The sequence below is a fragment of the Lissotriton vulgaris genome, chromosome 8 (genome assembly GCF_964263255.1).
Source record: "Lissotriton vulgaris chromosome 8, aLisVul1.2, whole genome shotgun sequence".
In the NCBI taxonomy this organism is placed as follows: domain Eukaryota; kingdom Metazoa; phylum Chordata; class Amphibia; order Caudata; family Salamandridae; genus Lissotriton; species Lissotriton vulgaris.
In genome coordinates, this window is record NC_141696.1 from 1,248,852,180 (window position 1) to 1,248,875,911 (window position 23,732).

At 48.7% G+C, this 23,732-nt stretch overlaps 1 protein-coding gene across 2 annotated transcripts in view; it reads right to left on the reverse strand.

Annotated features, from left to right (window-relative positions):
- Positions 1 to 23,732, reverse strand: part of PAN3 (poly(A) specific ribonuclease subunit PAN3) — a 1,023,990-nt gene that overhangs the window by 777,742 nt on the left and 222,516 nt on the right. For both annotated transcript variants that reach the window (XM_086935164.1, XM_086935165.1), the window contains exons 4-5: positions 8,173 to 8,239; positions 3,829 to 3,893 (exon numbers count right to left, since the gene is read on the reverse strand). In XM_086935164.1, coding sequence (XP_086791290.1) covers positions 3,829 to 3,893; positions 8,173 to 8,239 — 132 coding nt within the window. The remainder of the gene's footprint in view (positions 1 to 3,828; positions 3,894 to 8,172; positions 8,240 to 23,732) is intronic.

Here is a 23,732-nt window from a genome sequence, read left to right on the forward strand (position 1 = left end):
AACTTCCGCACCGCAGCAGAGTTTGCTCAACACTATGTAAGATTATATACATCGACACTAACCTGTGCAGTTGAAGAGATGGAGGCTTTACTTTGAGACATCCCAGCTCCTTGCCTTTTAGACTCTGATGGTGCGGCACTTTATGTGCCTATTATGGTGGAGGAGATCGAGGATGCTATTGGAGCTCTACAATTTTGAGAGGCCCCTGGCCCCTGCCAATAGAACTCTACAAATGTGTCGCTAACAGGATCTCCAAACATCTCTTCCCGATGTATAAAGCTGAGTTGGCGGTTGGCTGCTTAGTAGGGGAAACGAAATCACCTATGATTGTGGGTGTCCCGAAAGCAGTAAGCCCATGGAGCTGTGTAGCACCTACAGGCCAATTTCTCATCTAATCCCTAAAACCACCAAGATCCTCACTAATGGCTTATCTCATGTGAGCACAGCCCTCGTACAAACCAATCAGTCTGCCTTTATGCATAGGAGGAAGAAGCACCAGACTGATTCTCAAGCGCCCGTTTGGTTGTCTCGCAAGGAAGAACAATGTTTCAACACCACCAGTGGTTGATTTCTTAGACACGTCTAACGCGTTAGAGTTACTTGAGTGTCCGTAACTATTTCAACTCTTTTAAAAAAATGATATTCGACCCAGACATATACAATGGGTAAAACTACTCTCTTCTGACCGCTTGACCTGTGCACAAGTTTATGACTAATATCCCACTACCTTTTCTGCACATAGAAGCACTAGACCAGGGTGCCCGCTCTGACCTTTACTATTTGCCCAGGCAGACAAGTAACTTACCTTCGGTAACACCTTATCGGAAAAAGACATGATCTAGCAGCAGATTCCTTACCTTTGAACTTCCAAGCATCAGGCTAGATCTGGAAGATTTCGTTAGCAGCACCCATGAGCGCTGGTAGATGCCACTGGTCCACTCTGCATGATTTAGTCGTTTAAGTCGTCATGACGTCTGCGTCGTCAATATTTTCACTACTTTCTACGCAAGACGCACAGAACCATGAAGTGACTGACCATGGTGTTTTTTTTTTTTTTTACCTTCTGGAGTTTTATATATTGTTAACTTGACCCAAAGGTATCAGAGCAATTTACACGAGCACCAGTTGCATTACACAAGGACACATTAATTTTTGTTAGGGACGGGGAGATTAAGTGATTTGCCCAGATTCACAGGATGTTAGGCGTCATTGCTGTGACTCGAACCCGGTTCCCCAGATTTGAGGTTGAGCGCCTTAGCCATTAGACCACATCCTCTCCCCAAAGAGGTGTGCTAAAAAAACATCTAGGTCCTTGAAGGGGGAACAGCCCTAACACTAAAAACAATTCCGCAGTGCAGGGAGGATGAGTCGGTCGGGAAGGAATCTGTGGCTAGGTCATGTTTCTACCTGTTAAGGCGTTACCAAAGGTAAATAACTTGTCCATCTGATGGAGACAGCAAGCCGCAGATTCCTTACCTTTGAACAGATACCCAAGCAATATCTTCTACGGAGGTGGGACTGCAGAAAAGCTTTAGACCAGAAAGTCCTGCCGAACAGAGCGGCCAAATAGGACCTCCCTGCGAACCTGAGAATCCAAGCAATAGTGTCTGGCGTACTTGTGCAGAGACGCCGACATAGCCACTTGGCAGATATCGGCAATTGTAGAACCACGCTGGAGGGCTGTTGTGGCTGCCTTCGCCCTGGTGGAATGGGCCCTAAGGTCTTCAGGAAGTAGCTTCTTTGCCAAGGTGTAATATATTTTAATATAGAGGATGACCCAACGCGAGGTGTTCCTCTTTTGAACAGCACGCCCCTTCTTTGCTCCCACGTACACTAAAAAAGAGTTGGTCATCCACCCGGAACTCTTTTGTGCAACCAAGGTAGAACAATAAAGCTCTTTTTGGGTCCAGACGGTGGAGATGCTCCTCTTCCTTAGAAGGGTGCGGAGGTGCATAGAAAGTAGGCAGGGACACCAGACCGCAGGACCTCTGTCAAGATGTTAGTTTTGATTGCCAATGTAGGGAGCTGCAGGTCCAGAACCTCCACAGCCCTACACATTACCATAACAAATGATGCCCCTCTTCTTTGTAGCCAGGTTGGGTGGAGACAGCATGCCAAAATCTGGGGAGGAATCCAGACCACTGGCATCACCCAGTTCCTCATACCAGTTGATGTCTTGAGGTTGTAGGATTTCTAAGGGATACTGCTCTCCTTCCAAATCCTCATCCATTCCCAACTCTTCAGAATATTGCAGGCTGACCGGCATGGAGCCATATGGCACAATAAATGCCCAACAGGCTCCATATCGTTGGGAATGAGGATTGGGAGGCACCGCTGGGCGGAGGTGCGACTGGCCGAAGGCATGGAACCCACATGGACTCCATCTGAGCCTGCGGGGCCAGAAGGTGTGCAGGCAGGGTCAGGCCGCCCAAATATGATGCACATGGTGGCATACAACTCCTAAAGTTTGGCGGAGGATGCTCTCGGCACGGAAAGGGAGGGTAACACAGAACCGACCGAGACAACCGCTCCGGGGAGCCGTTCCACGAACGCCAATGTTCCTCCGTCTCGTCGTGTAACGGACGGGGCGAAGTCAAAGCATACTTCAACTTCTTGTGCTTTTTGTGATGCCTCCTACCGGGAAACATCCTTTACAACGCAACTTTTACCACGCAGTGCCTTTACGACGCAACTTTTACAACGCAAATCATTACAACGCATTGCGCTGGGGGGCGCTCTAGGATAGGGAATAGGTTTAATTTACTATCCAACACCTTCCCTACTATCCAAGGGGACTGGAGTTGGAATAGTAAATTAAACTATTCACTATCCAGCGCCCCAAAGCACTATGCGTTGTAAAGGCATGCGTTGTAAAAACCGCGTTGTAAAGGCATGCGTGGTAATAGCATGGGTTGTAACGTCATACTCCTACCTGACCGCGATGACCTGGAGGAAGAGGACTTCGATCCTTCGGAGTGGTGCTCGGACCTTTCTCTCGACCGAGAACGGGATCGAGATAGTCGGGGTGACTGCTGTGTGCCGGGCCCAGTGTAGCTTTGCGGACCACTCCCTTAAAGCTTTCAGCGCCATGGTCTGCCAATCGGATCACGGCTTCATGTCATGGTCGCGCTCCAGCCACCAAGGACATACCAAGTGGGGGGCCGAGATTGATATGGCGCGGTGACAGGCGCCGCACTGGTTGAACCCAGATGTCTTCTTGCTAGACATCCCTAGCACACCAAAAGGAGTCAACAAAGGGTTGAAAAAGTCTTAGCAGAAATGACAAGGGGTAAGCTTCCAAAGGATCTGGGCTGGCTGGCGCGGAATGAAAATAAGTGATATCAGCGTGCCGGAGTGGCGGTTATATTGACGACGCGGACGTCACGACAACAACAAACATGACACCGACTACATCAGGCAGAGTTGACCGGCGCCATCTATTGGCACGCAAGGGTACTGCTAAGTAAAATCTTCTGGATCTAGCCTGAAAGTTAAAAGGTAAGCAATCTGCGGCTATATCTCTCTTTCAGATATTGGAACCCTTAACATGCTGGGTGAGGGTGGGTGGGGTGGTCTCCTAATCAGTGGTCTGAGCTGGGACTCGGACCGGGTGGGGAAGATCTCATATGCTGAGATTTTACTATTTGTCACAGATCCAGAACACTTGATTGACTTGGGTTGTGGCTGCATTACAGGTATGATTTACTGCAGAACGATAATTCACTCCGATACTGCTGTCATTAACTAGCTAATTAAGTACAGTAGAATGTTTATTATAAACTTCCTTAAAAAAAAGGGGGGGAGAGAATGAGAATATATATGAATTACCTTTCGCCTTTGGGACATGGTTAGGCCACCAAAATCATTGAACAACGATGAAGAACTTAAAGAATCTGGAAAAGAAAAGAAAGAACAGAAATGGGTTACACTTAAAACTATGAACAAACTTTATAACATTCAATGGAGAAGAAAAGCTTAAGAGAAGTGCACATTCTCTTGTATATGCACTCTCCTGTATCAGCAGAAACATGAGCTACATAAAATTAACATATGGTTCAAAATGTATAGAAATGTTAGCACCGATTTTTCTATCTGCATAAATAGGCAAAGACTGTAAAATCGCTTCACAGCAGAAAGAGCCCCCAGTAGTCTGTGAAATGGTACAACATAAGAATAGAATAAGAGTAGGTTAAGCCGGGGGACCTACAATGAAAACAACTATTCATGAGTTGCAGAATAAAGTACTACCTTCTAATTTCAGGTTGCGAAAAAAGACAGCCATCAGCATACCCCTCACGTAAACTTTGCTTCAATATATGCTTGACTAACCCATGAGAAGGTTTAATTCAAAATAAGGATACAAAAATAAAAGCAATTACAACAAGTAAACACGTCAAAAGTATTTGCATTAGAAACCAATATCCGAACTCATTGAAGAGGACTTATTCACCTAATAAAGGGAAATGTCCCCTCATGTTACCAATAACAATTTTTTTCTTAAGCCAAACCGAATAGTGGTCTGCAACAGAAACCTCTGAACAGTCCAGAAAATGACCCCCGGATTACCAAAATCAAAGCAATGTCACAGTAATAGCAAATTATGAGCTATTTACATCCGATTAGCATAACATTAGAAGTCAATATACCTCTAATCAATACAAAAGTCAAGTAATTTGCACGAAACATTTTGTCAGTTACTGCACAAGTTCCTCAGCCATCTGCCAAATGGGCAACCAAAAGAAAGCAGCAACTTGTGCTCCAGACTTCTTTGTGCCCCTTATTGAAGAGTATAAAATTAAAGGGCAATTATGGTAGTTCTCGTATAGTTCTGTGCTTCACTGACTACGTCACTATCCCACACATTACCCCAACACTTCACCTCAGTAGCCCATAATTGTGGTCAAGAGACCATCCCCTACCAGGTGCAGGGAGAGATGGTGAATGGGTGAATAATGAATAAGAGTACAGAGTCAATAGAAAGACAATTCTGCTTCAATCTTCAGACTGCTGACCTGTTTAAAAAGATTACAAAGCTGTAACAAGTTGTGCGGAATCGACAAATACATACATACAAAGGAAAGCATACCAAATGCCATAGAGTATATAATGCCTTCCAACAGCTGAACTTTAAGAGTTGAAGTCTATTGGGGTGGAAGGAGGTCTAAAATAAGCGGATTGCCTAGATATCCTCCAGGCTCATAGAACATTTTAATGTGAGGAGTTTGAATTATTTAAATTCTACTGGGACCAGAAGCATTGTTCAGTCATGTTTCGGCTGTGAATAAAATGTTAACTTTCAAACTATAAACAAAATCATAAGGTCTCACATCAATCTAAGAACACATAAACCCTTCCTTCTCATTGGGCAACTCACGGTTTTTGCTCAAGATGGACGTAATGACAATGGACTGCTTATGAATATCTTTTTCTAGTTCCTACTGCACTTTGGATTAAGACTGTACCCTAATATACCTTAGGTATAGCTGCATTAAACGGTCAGAATTTATTGGCAGCATGAGTGATTGTAGCAACTAGTGTGGATCTATTCTAGGTCCCTCCCTTCTGCTGTTGTACCCCATAATGTTCCTCTAAGTAGCACCATCCTTACATTGGCAAACCAGTGCATTGGGTTAGTTTAAGATTCTGAACCTCTTTTCATCACCTTGAAATGGGAGGTGCATTAAATGAGAATCTATAAAGGGCATCCTATTAGAATCAAGAGCTAGATATCATTACTATTTCCTTTGCACAAAACGGTTATAGATTTACATGTGGTGCAACGAGTACCCAACAGTATCTGTTTATGGGAACATACCATGTGGCTGCATCCATATCACATTTGCTCTTGGGCATTTCCCTCTTAGGCATTTCCTCATTGATTACACTTTTATTGTAGATTATCTCACTGTCTGTAATTTCATTGAAAGTCATACAACGAATAAACATTTTAGAAGGCCGAATATCATTTTGTTAGGATGAGTTGGAGTAAGAGTATTTGGTAAGTGGTTAAAGGTATGGGGTGATGGGCAACAGTAAGTGATTAAGGGGAGGGGCAACAGTAAGGGCACAAATGTAGGTGCAAAGGGGGGAGAAGTCTGTAAGGGACTATCGGCAAAGTTAAGGGACTATGGCTAAAGGGGTAAGTACGGGTTTACGGGTCAGGGATTAAAGGTAAGTGGTACAGGTTATGCGTAAGGGTTTAAAAATAAGGCAGTAAGAGAAAGGCATTATAAATGGGGGTGAGAGGGTGATCTTAAAGGGGCTTAGGGAGATATAGATCACTCCCCAAACCGTCCATAAATAGGTTTTTGCTAGGGTAAGTAGGGAGATACTATCCAGCACCTGGTGTCTCTTCAGCAACAGTTAACGCTCCCCCTGTTTTTATTAATTCTATAATAAAAACTGAGTCACCGTAAGAAATTATAATCCTGCGGATATTACAAGCATCATACTTAATTGCCCACAAAAAAAATTTCAATCTAGAAAACAGCAATACTTCCAAATAGCAAAAAAATTAACGTTTTGCAAAGCATTCTCATATTTATAAAAAAGTTCAACGATTCAACAAAAAAATAAAAAAAATCAACCAAGGTATGTTCTATATTGTCTAAGAGTTGCAACTAAATCAATTCCAACAAGTGCGGGACATACAATCGCAATCGAATTAAAACGAGGCCCATGAGTGAGCGGCCATAAAGTTAAAAAATATTTTCTTTTTGATTTCAAAGTATTTCATTTCATTTTTGTACATACAGCAAACAATCACGATTCAACCAGGATATGGATCAATCCTTTAAAGTAAATAAGTAAAATAGCCCATGATAAGGTTCCAACAAACCGAGATTCTCCCCAGAACAAATTCATGCTCCACACTAGTTGGAAGCAATTTATTTGCTTTCCTTAGACAAGAGATCCGATTAATTTAAAAGCGGCCTTTTGAGCTGCAAAACACTTGTTGAATGATTCAATATTTTTGGAATATTTTAATTTTTGGATACATGTGGTAGGTGCACTGGAATTGCATTTTGCTGAACACAATTACCTAGACTGACAAAAAAAACAAAGATTACATACAATGACTTATTATAGTTGTGATAGGACTAGAGCATCTGTAAGTCAACGGAATTAATCCAACACTAGATTCAGTTTAGTGGCAAGTATAGAGACTAAAACAATATTATCTTATGCTCTCTGTATGCATGAATTATTGAAAGCTTATTAAAATGTACCAAGTAAAAGGCATAAAACACCTATCAAACATTAGGAATATACCGGATCTAATACATGTTATAAACAGAATACAAAATTCAGCAGATTTTCCACTCTACTTAAAATTAACTTTCCGGTATTCATGGAGAGGACCCAGTTAGACCCAACAGGAGTGATCCAAGAGAGAAAAGTGTGAAAATAATGGTTGGACAAAATACCTCATTCTATCAAATCTAGAAACAATAAAGCAAGATTGATAAAGTGGTGCGTAAAAATAAAAGTGCCAAAGTTTCCTGTGAATTTTAACTAAAATGCTTTAAAAACAGGGAATTTCATATAATCAGATAAAACATCCAAGAAAAGTGAGAGGAAACCAATGCACAGAGATAGAAGAGAAAAATCAAGAGAGAAGACAATAGGTATAAGGGGCAGACACATAATAGACTTGGGCTTCTCATTACAACTGGCTCCTATATAGAGCAGTGTGGGAAAGGACACACTGCGAAGGACAGGCATTAAGAGATACATTACCCTAAGGAACAATGACAAAGTGCTTAATATCCTTAAATAGAAGGCTATAAATAAACAAAAGCACACAGCTGGGTTTATTTTACACTGCAGTGATTTTCCCGTACTTACAGTTTTCAAACATTCTCATAATTTACTGTTTTTATATCCATGTACTTTTTCTTTCTAAATCATAGCACTGGGAGTGATGTTTGAAATCTTTCCATAAAAATAAATTTGTATTGTTACCTCTAACTTCCTCATGCTTCAGTGTCATGAGCCACTTTACTACTAAGATGACTCTCCTAATGAAGCATATTTTCTATGTACTGTTTATTTCTTTAAGGAATGTAATCGTCTCAATTACAATGTGTCCTTTAATCCTATGCATGCCACTGGTTAATAATTGCCACTGTACCAACATATCAATTTAATACTCTATGCAGAAATCCTTACCATGCCCTGAATAGGATTTGGCACTGTCATTGAGAAGGCTAGGCGAACTGCTGCTGTTTGTCATCCTCTACAAGAAATAAAGAACAAAATCCCAAATAAGTAAGCTGGGAATTATTTTGGGATAAGCAGCTAAAGTACAACACATGAGTTAGAAGATTAATTACATTTTATAAGCGTACAGCAGTAAAGTGCTGTAAGACAGGTAAGAACCCACTCCTGGGAACTCTATGGAAATGACAGATTGCTGATAGATGGAATGCTAGGCTGAGAATTTATGGTCATGACCGAATTCTTTGGGATACAGCTGCACAGAACATGCACAAATTAATGTAAATATTCATAAAGTTACTTACCTGCATACATTGTTCTGCAACTTTGTCAGCTTTCATACATTGACATATTGACTGGTCGCCTATTGTGGAACATTAACCTACTGCTTAAAAACGCTAAAATGACTGACGAGGCAGGTACCACACTGACAAGTCCCTACCATGACATCCTCCAAACAAGCATTTACAATGCAACGGTTTCGCCTTCGGAAAAGTTTGAGCTATTGGCATTGTAAATGACAAACTTTTTATTTATGTGTTGGTTTTGAAAACAGATAAATAAATGGCATTCTCATTTACAATGCCAATAGCTTACTCTGTCGCAAATGCAAGACGTATTGCATTTGCACACACACACCCACACAAGAGCCCCCCACACACACACACACACAAGAGCCCCCCACACACACCACACAAGAGCCCCCCTCACACACCAGAGCCCCCCACACACACACGCAAGAGCCCCCCACACAAACACACACACGCAAGAGCCCCCCACACACATACGCAAGAGCCCCCACACACACGCAAGAGCCCCCCCCACACACACACACACGCAAAGAGCCCCACACACACGCAAAGAGCCCCACACACACGCAAAGAGCCCCACACACACGCAAAGAGCCCCACACACACGCAAAGAGCCCCACACACACGCAAAGAGCCCCACACACACGCAAAGAGCCCCACACACACGCAAAGAGCCCCACGCAGAGGTCAGGGGTGGCACAGAAGCAGCGTTTCACCAGCTGAGGCTCGCATGAAGCCTCTAGCATGAAATAGAGGGAGGGTAAGGGAGAAGTGATGAAAGAGAGGAGGTAAACAATGAAGGGAGAGCTCCATACGTGGGGCGGGGGGTCGAACTTGGCCAGAGGTGGAGGAGGTGTACCCCAGATTCGAGGGACTGCCCCTTCCAGCAATCTAGGAAGCTCTTTTCAGGAGAATTTGTTTGAAAAAGCAGGTGGAGCAAGTTGTTCCAAGGGGAATAGCTGTTTTTATTATTACTGCTGATAAGTTATCTGTGCCACCTGCTCTTGTAAGTTTTAGCATCTCAGTTGTTTTCTTAATGATTGGTATTGAGAACCCCTCTTTGATCTCTTTATTAGCAAGAAATGTTATCAGGCTATAAAGTAGTGTCCTCCAACAGTGAGAAATGCCCTGCGTGGCCGAAACAGGTCGGTGTGACAGACTGGCTCTGTTTACTTAATTAAATACCTGAAGTGAAGGATTTCTGAGTGCGGCGTATTTTTGCTAAAAAAAAAATAGATATATATATAATCCTGCTATTGTTGTATACACACAGCTTGTCAACTAGTAGCAAGGTGATCCTCATAGCTATATGCATTGCGTAACTCATACAAAATCATTATAGGTTTCTTTGATGGAGACAAAATGGCACACACCGTTTACAATGCAGTGAGAGACTGTCGACACAATGGCCACTGATGCCTGGAGCAAAATAAAGACGTGTATTTTGAATGCATGGACAAGGAAGGAAGCAGAATCCTGCCTGTTCCACCAGATTTGTTGTGCAGCAGATTTAAGGGCCCTGGCTCGATAAAAGAAGGGTGTGAGCACCGTAATGCAAAGGATTGCTAAAAGTGGCCCATATAGTGCCTGAAGTGGTGCTTACATGACAGTACTCTACTCTGCTTTAACAGGTGCTTTCTTGTGAAATGCTACTGTTATACATGGCATGTCACTCTGCTGATGTGTACACATGTATCATGCCACCTATTCCACACAGATATATGTAATCAATGCCAACCGTAGGTTCTTCCAACAAGATAGATGCTCACACAACACAGGGTTTTCACTCAGGTCTGCTTCCACTGTCCTGATTGGCAGCTAGTTTTCCAGGCATCATTTACAGTGGATTGTCTTACGCTATAAGAGGCTAAAGGCACAGGGTTACAAGAACGAGTATAGCTATCAATAGTTTTCAGGTGCAGTGGCACCGAGGCCCAATGGTACATTGAGGACTCATTCTCCTTGTTTACATTAGGGCCAGAGGAACGTTTGCCATACCACAGGGCACATACCTCAAAAGACCTAACATGAAGTGGACACAGCAAGGCCGGAGATGGTGCTGCAATACGAGGAGCGTTCTCCTTCAAAGTAGTGCTTTATTGTCATAATGGAAGGGTAAGAAAGGGTCTTGCATGCAGAGTGGAAGGTGAAAAGGGCAGAAAAAACGAATATCCTACCATGGAAAGCCACTCTAGAGAAGATGCAGCATAGAAGCAGCTCCATCGATCACAGGCTTGAGATGTACGAAATAAGCAGCACTATGTCTGCCTCCATCACAGGCTGAAGATGGAGAAAATAGGTGTGTTTAACCACTTGGCTGCTAAGGCAATATTTTACTTTTCATTGATTTTCCATTGAAATCAATGGAAAGTCCATGACGAGTTACCCTTGTCATTAGCGGCGAAGAGGTTAAAACGAGCAGGCTGACAGCATCTGTGTAACGTGTAAGGTCGGTGAGTACATGTGAGTTGGTGGGAGAGTCGTGCGATGGTGTCGCGTTATAGGAGGTACGGTTAGAGTGTAAAGGGACTGGAAAGGACAGTGACGTGGAATGAAAGTGGGAGGGCTGGTTAGGTGCAAAGAGAGGGTGTGGCTTGAGGAAGACGCATTGTATAAATATGCATGAAAGAAGGCCAGCATGTGTGTGAGAGAAGGGCTGCCAGTCCCAGTTATGTTCAGGGAGGATGGGGCAATGGCTGGTGATGCATGTGCGGAGGGTGGAGTGTGCAGTGTTGTGGGTGTAATAGTAGAGGATGTGGGCTTTGCCGTGGCTTTGGGGCAGGCATAGTCAGCAATCTATGAAGCGCTGTGGTTAGAGGAGGGATGGTTCGTTGATGTGCATTCAATGAGGAGAGGGTTGGGTTGTGTGAGGAGGTAAGAGAAACGCAAACAGTGTGCAGTTTTCATGTGAGGAGAATGCCTGTTGTACCACGGAAAGGGAGAGAGGGGGAGAAAAGACAAGGAGTCACGCACTACTAGTGAGACGGCCCTAGCAATAGTAGTGAGAAGGCCTTAGAGGAGTCCTCTGGGAAGCTGTGAGAGCTTTGAGAAGGTAAACAGCGACTCCCCCTAAAGTCCCCTATGAAGCGTCCAGCCAGTGCCTGCTGATGTACATTTCCACTGTCCATTCTCAGAGCACCCTCCCAGCAGCTACTGTACATCACCCACTGGAACGCCATCCATATTACCAAAACGACTGTTGCAATGACCCGTTAATGCTAATGTATAAATCATGCATGATTCACATAACATACTTCCTCTCTTCAGCGGGTGCGGGGTGGAAGGCGATCTCCCCCAGCTTCTGGGCCGAAGACTCACCCTCGCAGGCACGGCCCCCGTCGCAGCTCCCACTGGCCTCCGCTGACGTCGAGGGTTCCCCCGGAGTCAGCCACTCACAGCGCGGCTCCCGGGGCAGATCCTGATGACGCGGCGAGGCTCCAACCAACGGCGGCGCAGCTCACGGGGACAGGCCCACTGCAGCGGCCAATCAGAGCGCGCCTCTGCCGACGAGCCTCCGAAAAGCCACCAATGCGGTCGCAGCCCCTTCGTGCCTCGGCCAAGGTGCCGAGCAGCTGCCGGTTGACCCCCGGGCGGGACGGGATACCACAATTTGTGAGGACAGGGGGGGGAGGGGGGGGGGGGGGAGAGAGGACGAGGGGGGCGGGAAAGGACACGGACGTCGGGAGGGAGGCGGGAAACGTGGGGACGGCGGGAGGAGAGACACAAGGCAGGACAGCAGCAAGCACGGCCCGGCCGGAGGAGACTCGGGGGCGTTCCCGGCGTCGCGTGACGTCGGCAAAAGCCAAAGAATCTCGGGAACGCCCCCGTGTCTGGTCCGGCATTGATGGACAGGCCCCTCGTCCAATGGCTAGGCTCCATTTATGGAGCTAGCCAATGGGACGGGGGGCGTGTTCCAGAGTGCTTACTGTACTCAATAGATTTCTCTGGAGGAGGAGCCTAACGGCTCCGTCCCCCAGCGAAACCTAAAAAGTAAGTGAGAGAGTGTGAAACAGAGTGTGTACGTGTGTATACTTTTGTCAATTTCCTCAATAATGGTTTAACTGAGTGAGTTAGTGGCAGTCAGACCTGGCAAAGGGATAGGGCCTGGACTAGGAGCAAAGGGGCATAATGGAAAGACCATAACACTTCCACAACCTGGCCCTCTCTTGTTTTTAAGCAGTGGGAGATTTAATAGCCAAGTTGGGCAGCCAATTACTTTACCAAACACATTTCTTAAGACCACCTGGTCAAATTGGCTCTTGCTTCAAGAGGAATGTTTGATTGCACTATGCGTGCAGAAAGTGTATGTGGAACTAGACCCCACTGCTCCACTGCAGATATCTTGGATGGCCACATGTCTGAAAAATGTAAACAAAGCTCCCGTGGATTAAGTAGCCTGTGCAATTCCTGGTAACAGATAGCAAGGGTTCTCAATTTTAGGACTAGGGCGTTACTCAAGTTCAGTTTGGAGTAGTGAAGGTAGCCTTGTGAAAGTCATCATGGTCTTACAAGACGTGGAGGCAGAGGGAAACATTGTGAAAACCACAAAGGTTTCAAACACATATTTTAGAAATTTCTATTTGGGTACACATGAAAATCTTAACACTTGGAGAATTTTGGGTGCTTGTTAGAAACTTTGGTTGCCTGAAGACAAGCCTATTCTGGCAAAGTTCAACCCCTTAAGGACCAGGGGCAAAAGCAAACTGATTTTAGGAAGATGTGGTGGATCTTCACCCAATATTCTAACAGGGGGACTTGCCTCGAGGAAGGTCATGAGTTTCCAGAATACATGTCTGGCAAAATCACACTACAATGACAGAGTGCATGTGCCTGATCTAGGTCAAAGAGGTTTAAAATTATTTTTTCAGGAGCATTAATCACTTAAAGATCAATTACAGGTATGAATCAAGGTATGCTATTGGTTTCTTGTTTAACGCACAATAATTGCTGAACATTTGTGGTGGGTGGGGGGGGGGGGGGTAGAACTGTGTTATCTTAAACGTTCCTTTATTTGCACAGTCCCCCACCCTTCTTTTTTTCAGTTGTAGCTTTATTTCTCCATGGAGGGGTATTTCCCCTCTTTTGCATATTCTTATTCATTAGTCTTTTTTGTTTTGTTTTTTAAACCTCACCCTTTGTTTAAGTTGCATCTTTCCAATTTTTAATGTATCCAGTATTTTATTTTATGCTACTTGCCATCCATATAGTGCAGTACCTATTATTTATGTGGACTCTTGAAGCTTTGCGCACACACGAGTCCGAGGTTCGGATTCATCCATTGCAGGCTCTGCACTAAACGATTCCTTTCCCAAACCAAACTGGTGCAGGCGGGATGCCTGAACAGTATGGATTATGCTAAGAGGTGTTCTGCAAGTGGGGAAGAGGGAAGTCTCAAAGCCTAGACTAATACATGTAAGAAGCGTGGTCTCAGTTGTTTGTACAAGATGATTAGGAATTAGGTCGTTATTGGCCTCTTGTGGGTGGCAGGGTATTGGCTGTACTGAGAGATGATTATATGTGGCTAGACTCAAAGATAATACAATGGGTGCTTCATCAGATGTCCTAAGCAGGTAGGAATATAGCCTGATATTATTTTTTTTTTTTTTTTTTTTTGGTGTAAGACATTTATTTTGAACAAAGGAAAGAGAAGTTTCACACTGCGTCACGCCAACAACCCGGAGGCAGGCCGCTATCAAGTAGTGCATACAAAAAGTTCTGAGACCCAGATAGGGTCCAACACCCAACCGGGCGTAACATATAGATGGAAGCATGAATCACAATAGAGTTTTGAATGTGCACAGTATGACTTCAGCAAAGAAACGGTCTTACGTTTTGTACAGTGCCTCCAGCAATTGAAAGAGATAGGAAACCCGCGAGGCCGCCCCTAACGAAGGAGCGGTAATACACTCGCTATCTCATGTTCTGAATAGGATGCGTCCGTCGGCACCATTTTTCTCCCAACCAACCCCCCAACAAACCAAGTTAAAAACTACAAACAGAGGTGCAAGTACATGGAAAACACATCCATACAACGCGTCAATCCACAAGAAGGTCTCATGGGCCAGCCACACGACCTGCATTGCAAGTGCCATCTAGTACCAGAGTGAGAGTGTAAAGTCGCCTCGTCCGGTCACTCATAGGTGCGGGGTGAGTGGGTGGGGGGGGGGGGGGGGGGTCAGGGGCAAAGCCCAGAGCACGGGGCTACCAGGTGGGCGCGGGGGGGGGGCAGGGACTCCAACCAGGCCAGTGAAGGCCGCAGGCGCACAGCATGCGTCCAGGCAGGGTATGCCAGTGTCAACGTGGGAATACAGGACCACCCGAAATGACCTACGCAGTGCGCACCCTCAGCCCATATCATCCGAAATGCTTGTATCACGTGAGGCATGTGGGGTGTCAGTGTTCGTGCGTGCAGAGGTCCACTGTAGAAACGGGCCCCATATGTCAGTGGGTCTGGAAGCGGTGGGCATGGTCTCCCAGTAATGCGTCAATTGCGCGTGGCCGTAAGTCACGTCTCTGATCCAGCTGTCGAGAGAGGGGGGGGCCGGTCTGCCCCAGTGCAGTGCGATCTGGCGCTTGGCATACAATAAGAGCAACGCATGCAGTTTCCTGTCGCAGGGCTCAGTGTCCTTAACATACCCCAGCAGCCCTAGCAGTGGAGACGGCGAGTCCTCCCGCTGGGTGATTTGATTAATGGCCGCGAAGACCTCTGTCCAGTAGTTAGACAGCTTGGGGCAGGTCCAGGCCATATGGATAAAGGACGCTCCGTCACCTCTACATCTCCAGCAAGCTGCGTCCTCCCGGATTCCCATGCGGTGTAATAGTGTCGGAGTACGGTAATATCTGTGCAGAAATTTGAAGTGGATGAGCCGCAGACGATAATTTGGGGACAGGGCCGTGAGTTGCGCACAACAAAACTCCCATGCGCCGTCCGGCATCTCGTCCCCCAGGTCTGCAGTCCAGGCGGCTTTGGCCGCGGCCACCGTCACTGGCGCCTGTTCCTGCATACAATTATACAACCTGGACACCAGCTTTTTGGGGGAAGGCCTAGAAAGCAAGTTTTGTAGGGCGGCGAGCGCGCTGGGCTCCTCAGGGAAGCACGGCCCTATCTTCTTGCAAGACTCCTTAAGGGAGTGATACAGCAATATGTCAGCGAATGTGCAGGGTTGGTCCACCGTATCGGCGGGCATCTCGAAAAAGGAGCCCTCAGGATATAAGTCAGCAAAGGTGAGAAGCCGATTACCACTGATGGTGAGGACGTCGCCCCTGGCCGTCAGGCAAGGCAACAACGGGTTTCCCCTCAGGGGGACAGCCGGTGCATAAAGCATGGAGAGCCCGGCTCGCCTCTGGAGTTCGCGCCAGGACCAGCGGACCATTTCCACCGTGTCCACCTCTCGTGACGGGCAAGTAACCTTACCATACAAGGCCACTCGCAACGGCAAGGGGGCGACCACAGCCAGTTCCACTGCCACGTGCGGCTGGTAGGGGGTAGGGAACGCCCAGAAGTGCAGGAATTGGGCTTGCGCACAGAGGGCATAGAGTTTCAAATCTGGGGCACCCAGACCACCTTGTTTTAGCGGAAGCGTGAGTAGGTCCCAGGAGACTCTGGCTTGACCTCCAGACCACACCAGCTTAAGCAGAAGGGAGCGGACCCGGGCATGGAAGTGCGCTGTCATAGGCAGCGGCACGTTTACAAACAAATACAAGAATTTAGGGAGGATCACCATTTTAGCTAATGCAATTCTCGCGACCAGGGACAGTGGTAGTTTATTCCAGATCTCGACCTTCCCTTCCAGCCAGTCCACCGCTCTACCGAAGTTCATCGACCACAGCTCCTGCACATCTCGACTTATCCAGACGCCCAGATATTTGACAGCATCTGACTCCCATCTGAGCGGGTAGTCAGGAGCAGGGCGTACAGTGCTCTCCGTCAGGGGGAAGGCCACCGACTTCGCCCAATTGATGGATATCCCTGCCAGTCCTTCAAATCGTACAAATTCACGGAGTAGCGGGCTCAGGTTATCCTTGGGGTTCAGGACATACAGTGTTACATCGTCCGCATACAACGAGATTAGCAAGCTCCTAGCGCTGAAGCCAATGCCCCTAGCAGTGTGGTGTTGTCTGACCCTGGCAGCCAGCGGCTCCATTGCAATCGCAAACAGGAGCGGTGACAGAGGACAACCCTGCCTAGTCCCTCGTGAAATACGGAATGGCTTGGAGACGAGTCCATTAACGCTCACCCGGGCTCTCGGTTCTTGGTACAGGAGCTTAATCAGGGTCATGAAGTTCAGACTGAAGCCCATCCGCCCTAAGACACTGAACAGGTAGGGCCATTCCAGTGAGTCGAAGGCCTTGGTGGCGTCCAGAAACACCACCGCCGCCTGTACCGACGGGTGCAAATAATGAAGGACCGAGAAAATCGTCCTTAGGTTGTGTGATGTCGCGCGGCCAGGTATGAAGCCCGATTGATCCGGGAGTGCTATTATAGGTAACATCGGCTGCAACCTATCTGCAATGACCTTCGCGTAAATCTTAGCATCAACGTTTATAAGGGACAGGGGTCTATAGGAGTCCAACTGCTGCTCATCCTTATCCGGCTTGAGGAGTGTAATAATTAGAGCCTCGCGCATGGAGTCCGGAAGGGAATTCAGTTCGAGGGCCTCGACAAATACAGAGTGCAGTCTCGGCGCCAGTTCAGTAACATATGTTTTATAGAAGGAGGTGGTCAGGCCATCTGGGCCAGGAGCCTTATTGGCTGGCATACTCTTAATCACCTGGGCGATGTCTTGTACCGTGACTGTGAGGTCCATGTATTGTCTATGATTGTTGTTGAACCACACCAGCGCTATGGAGTCAAGAAAGTCTCGCAGCGACGCTGGCGCAGTGGGCTGTCGTGAGGTGTACAGGGAAGCATAGAAGTCTGCGAAGGCGCCTAACACCGCCTCCTGGCCTGTGACAAGGCAACCAGTGGCATCATAGATAGTGTGTACATAATTTGACTGTGCGCGGGGAGCAATCAGCCTGGCAAGGGTCCTACTAGGTCTATCTCCTTCCCCATATCTACGCGCCTCTGCTTGTCTCCCTAAAAACTTCACCTCCCGCTCGGCTTCCTCGTGAAAGGCCAGCAATTTGGATTTCAGAGCACCAGCAGTCACCAATGACGGGTCTGCACTAAACGCAGCATCTAGGGCTTTCAGTTCCCCTTCAAGCTTAGCCAGCTCACCCCGTATAGTGCGCAGCACCCCCGCTTTGCGTGCAATACATTGGCCCCTAATGACAGCCTTAAAGGCATCCCAAACAACTGCCTCAGATGTGGCAGACCCAGCATTTTCAGTAAAGTAATTATTAATATCCTCCCTTATTTCTTCCACCAACACAGGGTCAGTGAGTGCGTGTGGGGGAAGCCGCCACTGGAATGCCCTATGTGCAGTGCCTGGGGGGTGCAATTCCAGCATACATGGAGCATGGTCCGACAAGGATCTAGCCATGATTTCCGCATCCGTGACCCATGTCGCAACTGCTGGGGAGACCAACCAGAAGTCCAGCCGTGACCAAGCGTCCTTATGACACGTGTAGCATGTCCCCAGTTTAGCTCCCGGGTGCCGAGCCCGCCACACATCAGTCAGCAGTCCCTCACTCATGACATCAGACACCGCCTGGCGCGCCCTAGTGTGCTGTGGCCTGCTCACACCTCTACGATCCATGTCATCATTCAGCACAATGTTGAAGTCCCCACCCAGCACAATCGACTGACAATCCAGCAACACTATTTTCGCCCAAACAGTTCTAAAAAAATCGGGATCGTCCACATTGGGTCCATAAATTGCAGCCAGGACAATAGGTCGACCTTGTAATGACCCATGGAGCAGGACATATCTTCCCTCCTCATCCCGAACTTGGGAGTATTCCCTCCAATCAAGCCCCCTACGAATAAGTATCGCAACACCCCTCGCATACTTTGAGTATATGGAAGAATAAACATGTGCCCATCTGGAGTTTCTCAAGCGAGCCGATGGGGCGACATTCAGATGAGTCTCCTGAAGGAAGCACACATCCACATTGTGTCTGGACAACATTCCATGCAGCAGACGAGCTTTCTTGAAATCCCCCAGGCCCCTAATGTTCCAAGTCCAGAGTTTAACACCTCCCATTAAAGCACTCGACTGTCACTCGCCCTCCCCAACAATCCCCGCCCTGTAATGCCTCTCAGGCACCCAGACACCATACCTGCAGATGCAGCAGTTAGATACATAGGCATGTGTAGTAGTACATTGCACCAAACACGAACAAAAATTCGAAACATTCGAACATCCCCTCCCCATCCACCTCCCTCAGCAACCCCCCAATCAGGTCGTGACATATCCCATAAGCGTTCACGCAACGCGTGGAAACACCCCAACAACAACAACAAAAAAGGGAGACACCCCATGAGGCGTGGTGTGCCCGGCAAACAGCCCCGGTTGCGCGGGGTGGCTACAGTCAAACTTTCAAGTTCCTGGGTCCTGACAGTGGCCCCCACCCCACACTCCACAGGGGTTAGAGGCAGTTATCGTCCCAGCCGGGGCGCGGCGGCCACGGCCAAAAGTTAGTGCAAAGGCGACTCAATGACTTACCCCAGAAGGGACAGTACAGTGGGAGCAGGACCTTGTGGGTGACCAATCTCAAGGCAGAGAGCACATTAGTCACCGCTCCGGGGAAGCGCCGTGGAGACGTCAATCATTGTCACTCAGTTGATCTGAGGCCTCCTCAAGTCTCGGCGATTTCCTCCTCGCCCCAGCACATATGTGTTTAGCGAACTTGAGGGCGGATTTGGCGTCAGTGAAGAAATGAGAGGCGTTTTCATGCTGAACCTTCAACTTTGCCGGGTATAGGAGAGAGTAGGGCACTCCAGCTTGCAGTAAGATCTTCTTTGCAGGCAGAAATTCTTTACGGGCCGCCTGCACCAGAGGGGTGAAATCCGGGTAGAAAGAAATGTGATTCCCTTGATGTAAGATTTTACCTTTCTCTCTCGCCAAGCGTAGAATGACATCTCTATCCTGGTAATTTAGCAGTTTAGCCAGAATTGGGCGCGGTGGAGCACCCACCGGAGGTTTTTTCCCGAGGGACCTGTGCGCCCTCTCCACCGTGAAAACCGGGGACAGATCCGGATCAAACAGTTCATGGAGGAGATTTGACACAAACTGTTCCATTTTCCCTGTGTTCGTAGTTTCTGGAATGCCCGTAATGCGGACGTTGGATCTCCTGGAGCGCGCTTCTAAATCGTCCGACTTGGTGCGCAAGCTGTCGATTTCCCGCTCTAGCGCCGTGATGTGTCTTTTGGCCTGTTGCTGGAATTCACAACATTCCGTCTGTCGATTCTCAAGACAGTCCAGCCTCTTCTCGTGGGTGTCCACTTTCGCCTTCACAGATTCGAGCTGCGCCGCCATGTTGTCAAGCTTGGCATCTATGCTTTTCAAGCTGGTTCTCACCTCCATGATGAGGGCCCCAAAATCTATGTCCGGGGTATCATTCCGCGCCGACGCTGCGCCCCCATCTGCTTCCACCGCCGTGGTCTTCGGTGGCTTCTTATTGTCAAAGCTCAGTTTAGGCTGCTTGACATCGTTCTTCCCCATACTCGCGGTCCGAGAGTCCTCCGGTATCGCAATGGGGCAGCACCCTACCACGTCACAGCCGCCAAGTGCTCCGCTAGCAGGCGGTTCCTCAGGCGGTACAAGTGTGTGCCCGGCGCAACTGAGGCAGTTCAGTGGGTAACGGGATCCGCTTCACGGTGTTCAGCTGGGATTGTATGCCATCTCAGGCCAGGGCCACCACGTGTACAAAATGGCGGTCTCCCGTAGCGTATGTTAGGGTTGGCTCGCACCAGCAGTGAAAATGCAGCTCGCAGGCGTCTGGGGTGCAGCGCGGTAAGGCGTCCCCCCAATCGCTTGGTATCAAGCCTCAGCAAGCAACATAGCGGAGGAAGGGTTCGGCGTCTCCATTCATCAGTATAGCCCACAACCTACTTGTAACCGTCCAGGTTCCGCTGCAGTGCTCTCCCACCTCCGCTCACGCCGCCGCGGCGCCCCAACCAACGCCAGTGCGACTTTACCGGCCCCCACCGGGCTCCCTCAGTGTCTGTGCCGCTCCGGCGGCTGCGGGAGCGCCACGAATCGGCGCGGCGTCCAGTGCCCAGGTGCGCCGGTCTCAGCGATCTCCTCGGAGGTTCATGCCGAGCGGAAGCAGCTTCGTCTTCAGTGAGGGAGCCGCCGCAGACAGGCTCCAGCAGTGGCTATGGCAGCGGCACGTCCGGTCCGCTCCTCAGTACGGGTCCGAGTGGTTGGGGCCCTTGCAGCCGCAGCGCACAGTGGTATCCGGTCCTCGACAGCAGGCACTTCCGGTCGGGGACCAGGTCCGCTCGCCTGCCGGTGAGGACGGTGGCTCGTCCCGCTGCTCGGATCAGCCGCCGCCGCGCTCCAAACCTGGGCAGGAGGATCACCCGGGTTTAAGGAGCAGAACCCCAGAAGGGTGAGGGTCCGCAGTCGCCAGGAACAGGATTATTCAAGGATTATTCGTAGCAGCCGGCGGAGCTCACTCAGAGAGCGGCCATCTCGCTGCTCGGCTAGCCACGCCCCCGCCTGATATTATTAATAGGATCTAAGTATATTGGCAGTTCTAAGGTCCTGGTGCCTCAGTTCCTGGGCTTAAAATGTAGTGCCTTAAAGCTATTACTCTATTCTGGTTAGGTCTCATTGATTTTCCCCCAGTTCCTGTGTTTCCCTTTCCTGATGTCTTCAACTCTGCAGGATATGGTGAATTCAGTAGCCACCAGGATAGGTTATCATGTTGTTTGGGATCCTGTAGACTTCCGGTATGGGAATTCAGAGTCACATAAGTTCAGAGCTTCTGCACTCTATCTAGGATTTCTTTCCCACAAAATAAAAGGTAGTGGTGTTGCCCATGTTATATGTCTGTGGAATGGGTGAGGTTGTTGGGTGTCAATAGCTCTCTGTTACGTCTATACCTCCTAGCACGATGGGTTTGTGACTGGGCCTTTTAGAGCACTGATCAACATTTAAGAACAGAGTAGGAGGAGTGGGTTTGAGCTGCTAAGCAGTCAAATTCCACTACGATCGTCATGGTGTCTTAAAGGCAGAGAGTGTGTGAGTGGAGTATTCAATCAATCAATCACTTGTAGAGCGCACTACTTACCCGTGAGGGTCTCAAGACGCTGAGGGGATGGGGTGCTGCTACTGTTTGAAGAGCCAGGTCTTGAGGAGTCTTCTGAAGGTGAGCAGGTCTTGGGTCTGCCGCAGCTGGGTCCAGAGGGTGTTCCAGGTGTTGGCAGCGAGGAAGGAGAAGGATCTGCCACCGGAGGTCGTTCGTTGGATGCAGGGGACGGCGGCGAGGGCGGCAAGGCTGGCGGAGCGGAGCTGGCGGGTGGGGGTGTAGAAGCGGAGTCTGCTGTTCAGGTAGGCTGGTCCGCTGTTATTGAGTGCTTTGTGTGCGTGGGTGAGGAGCTTGAAGGTGATCCTCTTGTTGACGGGGAGCCAGTGCAAGTTTCTTAGGTGGGGGGTGATGTGGCTGCGACGTGGGGTGTTGAAGATCAGGCGGGCGGAGGAGTTTTGGATGCGTTGCAGTCATCGTAGGTGTTTGGTCGGGATTCCTGCGTAGTGTGTTGTCGTAGTCCAGAGTGCTGCTGACGAGGGCTTGGGTCACCGTTCTTCTGGTTTCGGACGGCTTCGACTTGAAGATCCTGTGGAGCATGCAGAGGGTGTTGTAGCAGGAGGAGGAGATGGCGTTGACCTGTTTTGACATGGAGAGGGAGGAGTCGATAATCAATCCTACTTTGCGTACGTGGTCAGTGGGTGTCCGTGCTGTTACCAGTGAGGTTGGCTAACCAGGAGTCGTCCCAGGCAGAGGGGGTGGGGCCGAGGATGAGGACTTCCGTCTTGTCCGAGTTCAGTTTCAGCCGGCTGTACTTCATCCACTCGGCGACGGCCTTCATTCCCTCGTGGAGGTTGGTTTTGGCGGTGTGCGGGTTCTTGGTGAGGGAGATGATGTTCAGGTCATGCAGGCGGGCTACTTGTGCAAGGGGGGTCATGTAGAAGTTGAACAGGGTCTGGCTGAGGGATGAGCCCTGGGGTACGCCGCAGATGATGTCGGTGGCTTCGGATCGGAAGGGTGGGAGGCGGACTCCCTGGGTTCGGCCGGAGAGGAAGGACGTGGTCCAGTCCAGGGCCTTTTCCTGGATTCCGGCTTCTTGGAGGCGTGTCCTTAGTGTGCGGTGGCAGACCATGTCTAAGGCAGCTGACAGGTCCAGGAGAATGAGGGCTGATGTTTCGCCGTTGTCTAGTTGGCGCCGGATGTCGTCAGTGGCGGTCATGAGGGCAGTCTCGGTGCTGTGGTTTCGTCTGAATCCAGACTGGGACGGGTCTAAGATGCTGTTGTCCTCGAAGTGGCGGGCTAGTAGCATGTTGGCGAGAAAGGGAGCAGGGAGATGGTCCCGAAGTTCTTGAGGTTCTTGGGGTCTGCCTTGGGCTTCTTGAGAAGGGCGTTGATTTCAGCATGCTTCCAGCTTTCCGAGAATGTCGCTGTCTTGAAGGAAATGTTGATGATCTTCCGTATGTTGGCGTGCGATGGTTGGGTCTGCTTTGTTGAACACGTGGTGTGGGCAGGGGTCTGACGGTGATCCTGAGTGGATGGAGTTCATGACCTTGCGTGTCTCGTCGTCGTTGACGTAGGACCAGGAGGTCAGGCGGTTGGTGCAGGTTGTGTTCGTGCGGGGTGGCGGAGTCTGTCGTGGTCGGGCGGTCGAGGTTTTGAAGCTGTCGTTGATGTCAGCGATCTTGCGATGGAAGAAGGAGGCCAGTGAGTCGCACAGATCTTGCCAGGGCGGGATGTCATTGGTGTTGGCGCTGGGGTTGGAGAGTTCCTTCACTATGCAGAATAGCTCTTTGCTGTTTGTGTTGTTGTCCAGGCGGGCTTTGAAGGAGGATCTCTAGGCTGTTCTGAGGAGTTGGTGATGTCTGCGGGTGGCGTACTTGTAGGCTGCGTGGCTGTCCGGTGTGCGATCGTGGAGCAGTTTCTTCTCCAGTTTCCGGCATGTACGTTTGGAGGTCTGGAGCTCTTTGGTGAACCAGGTGGCTTTCTTACTGGTGTGGTTTAGGAGGGTTTCTTGAGCGGGGTGAGGGTGTTGGTGCAGTCGTCTATCCACTGTCTGAGATT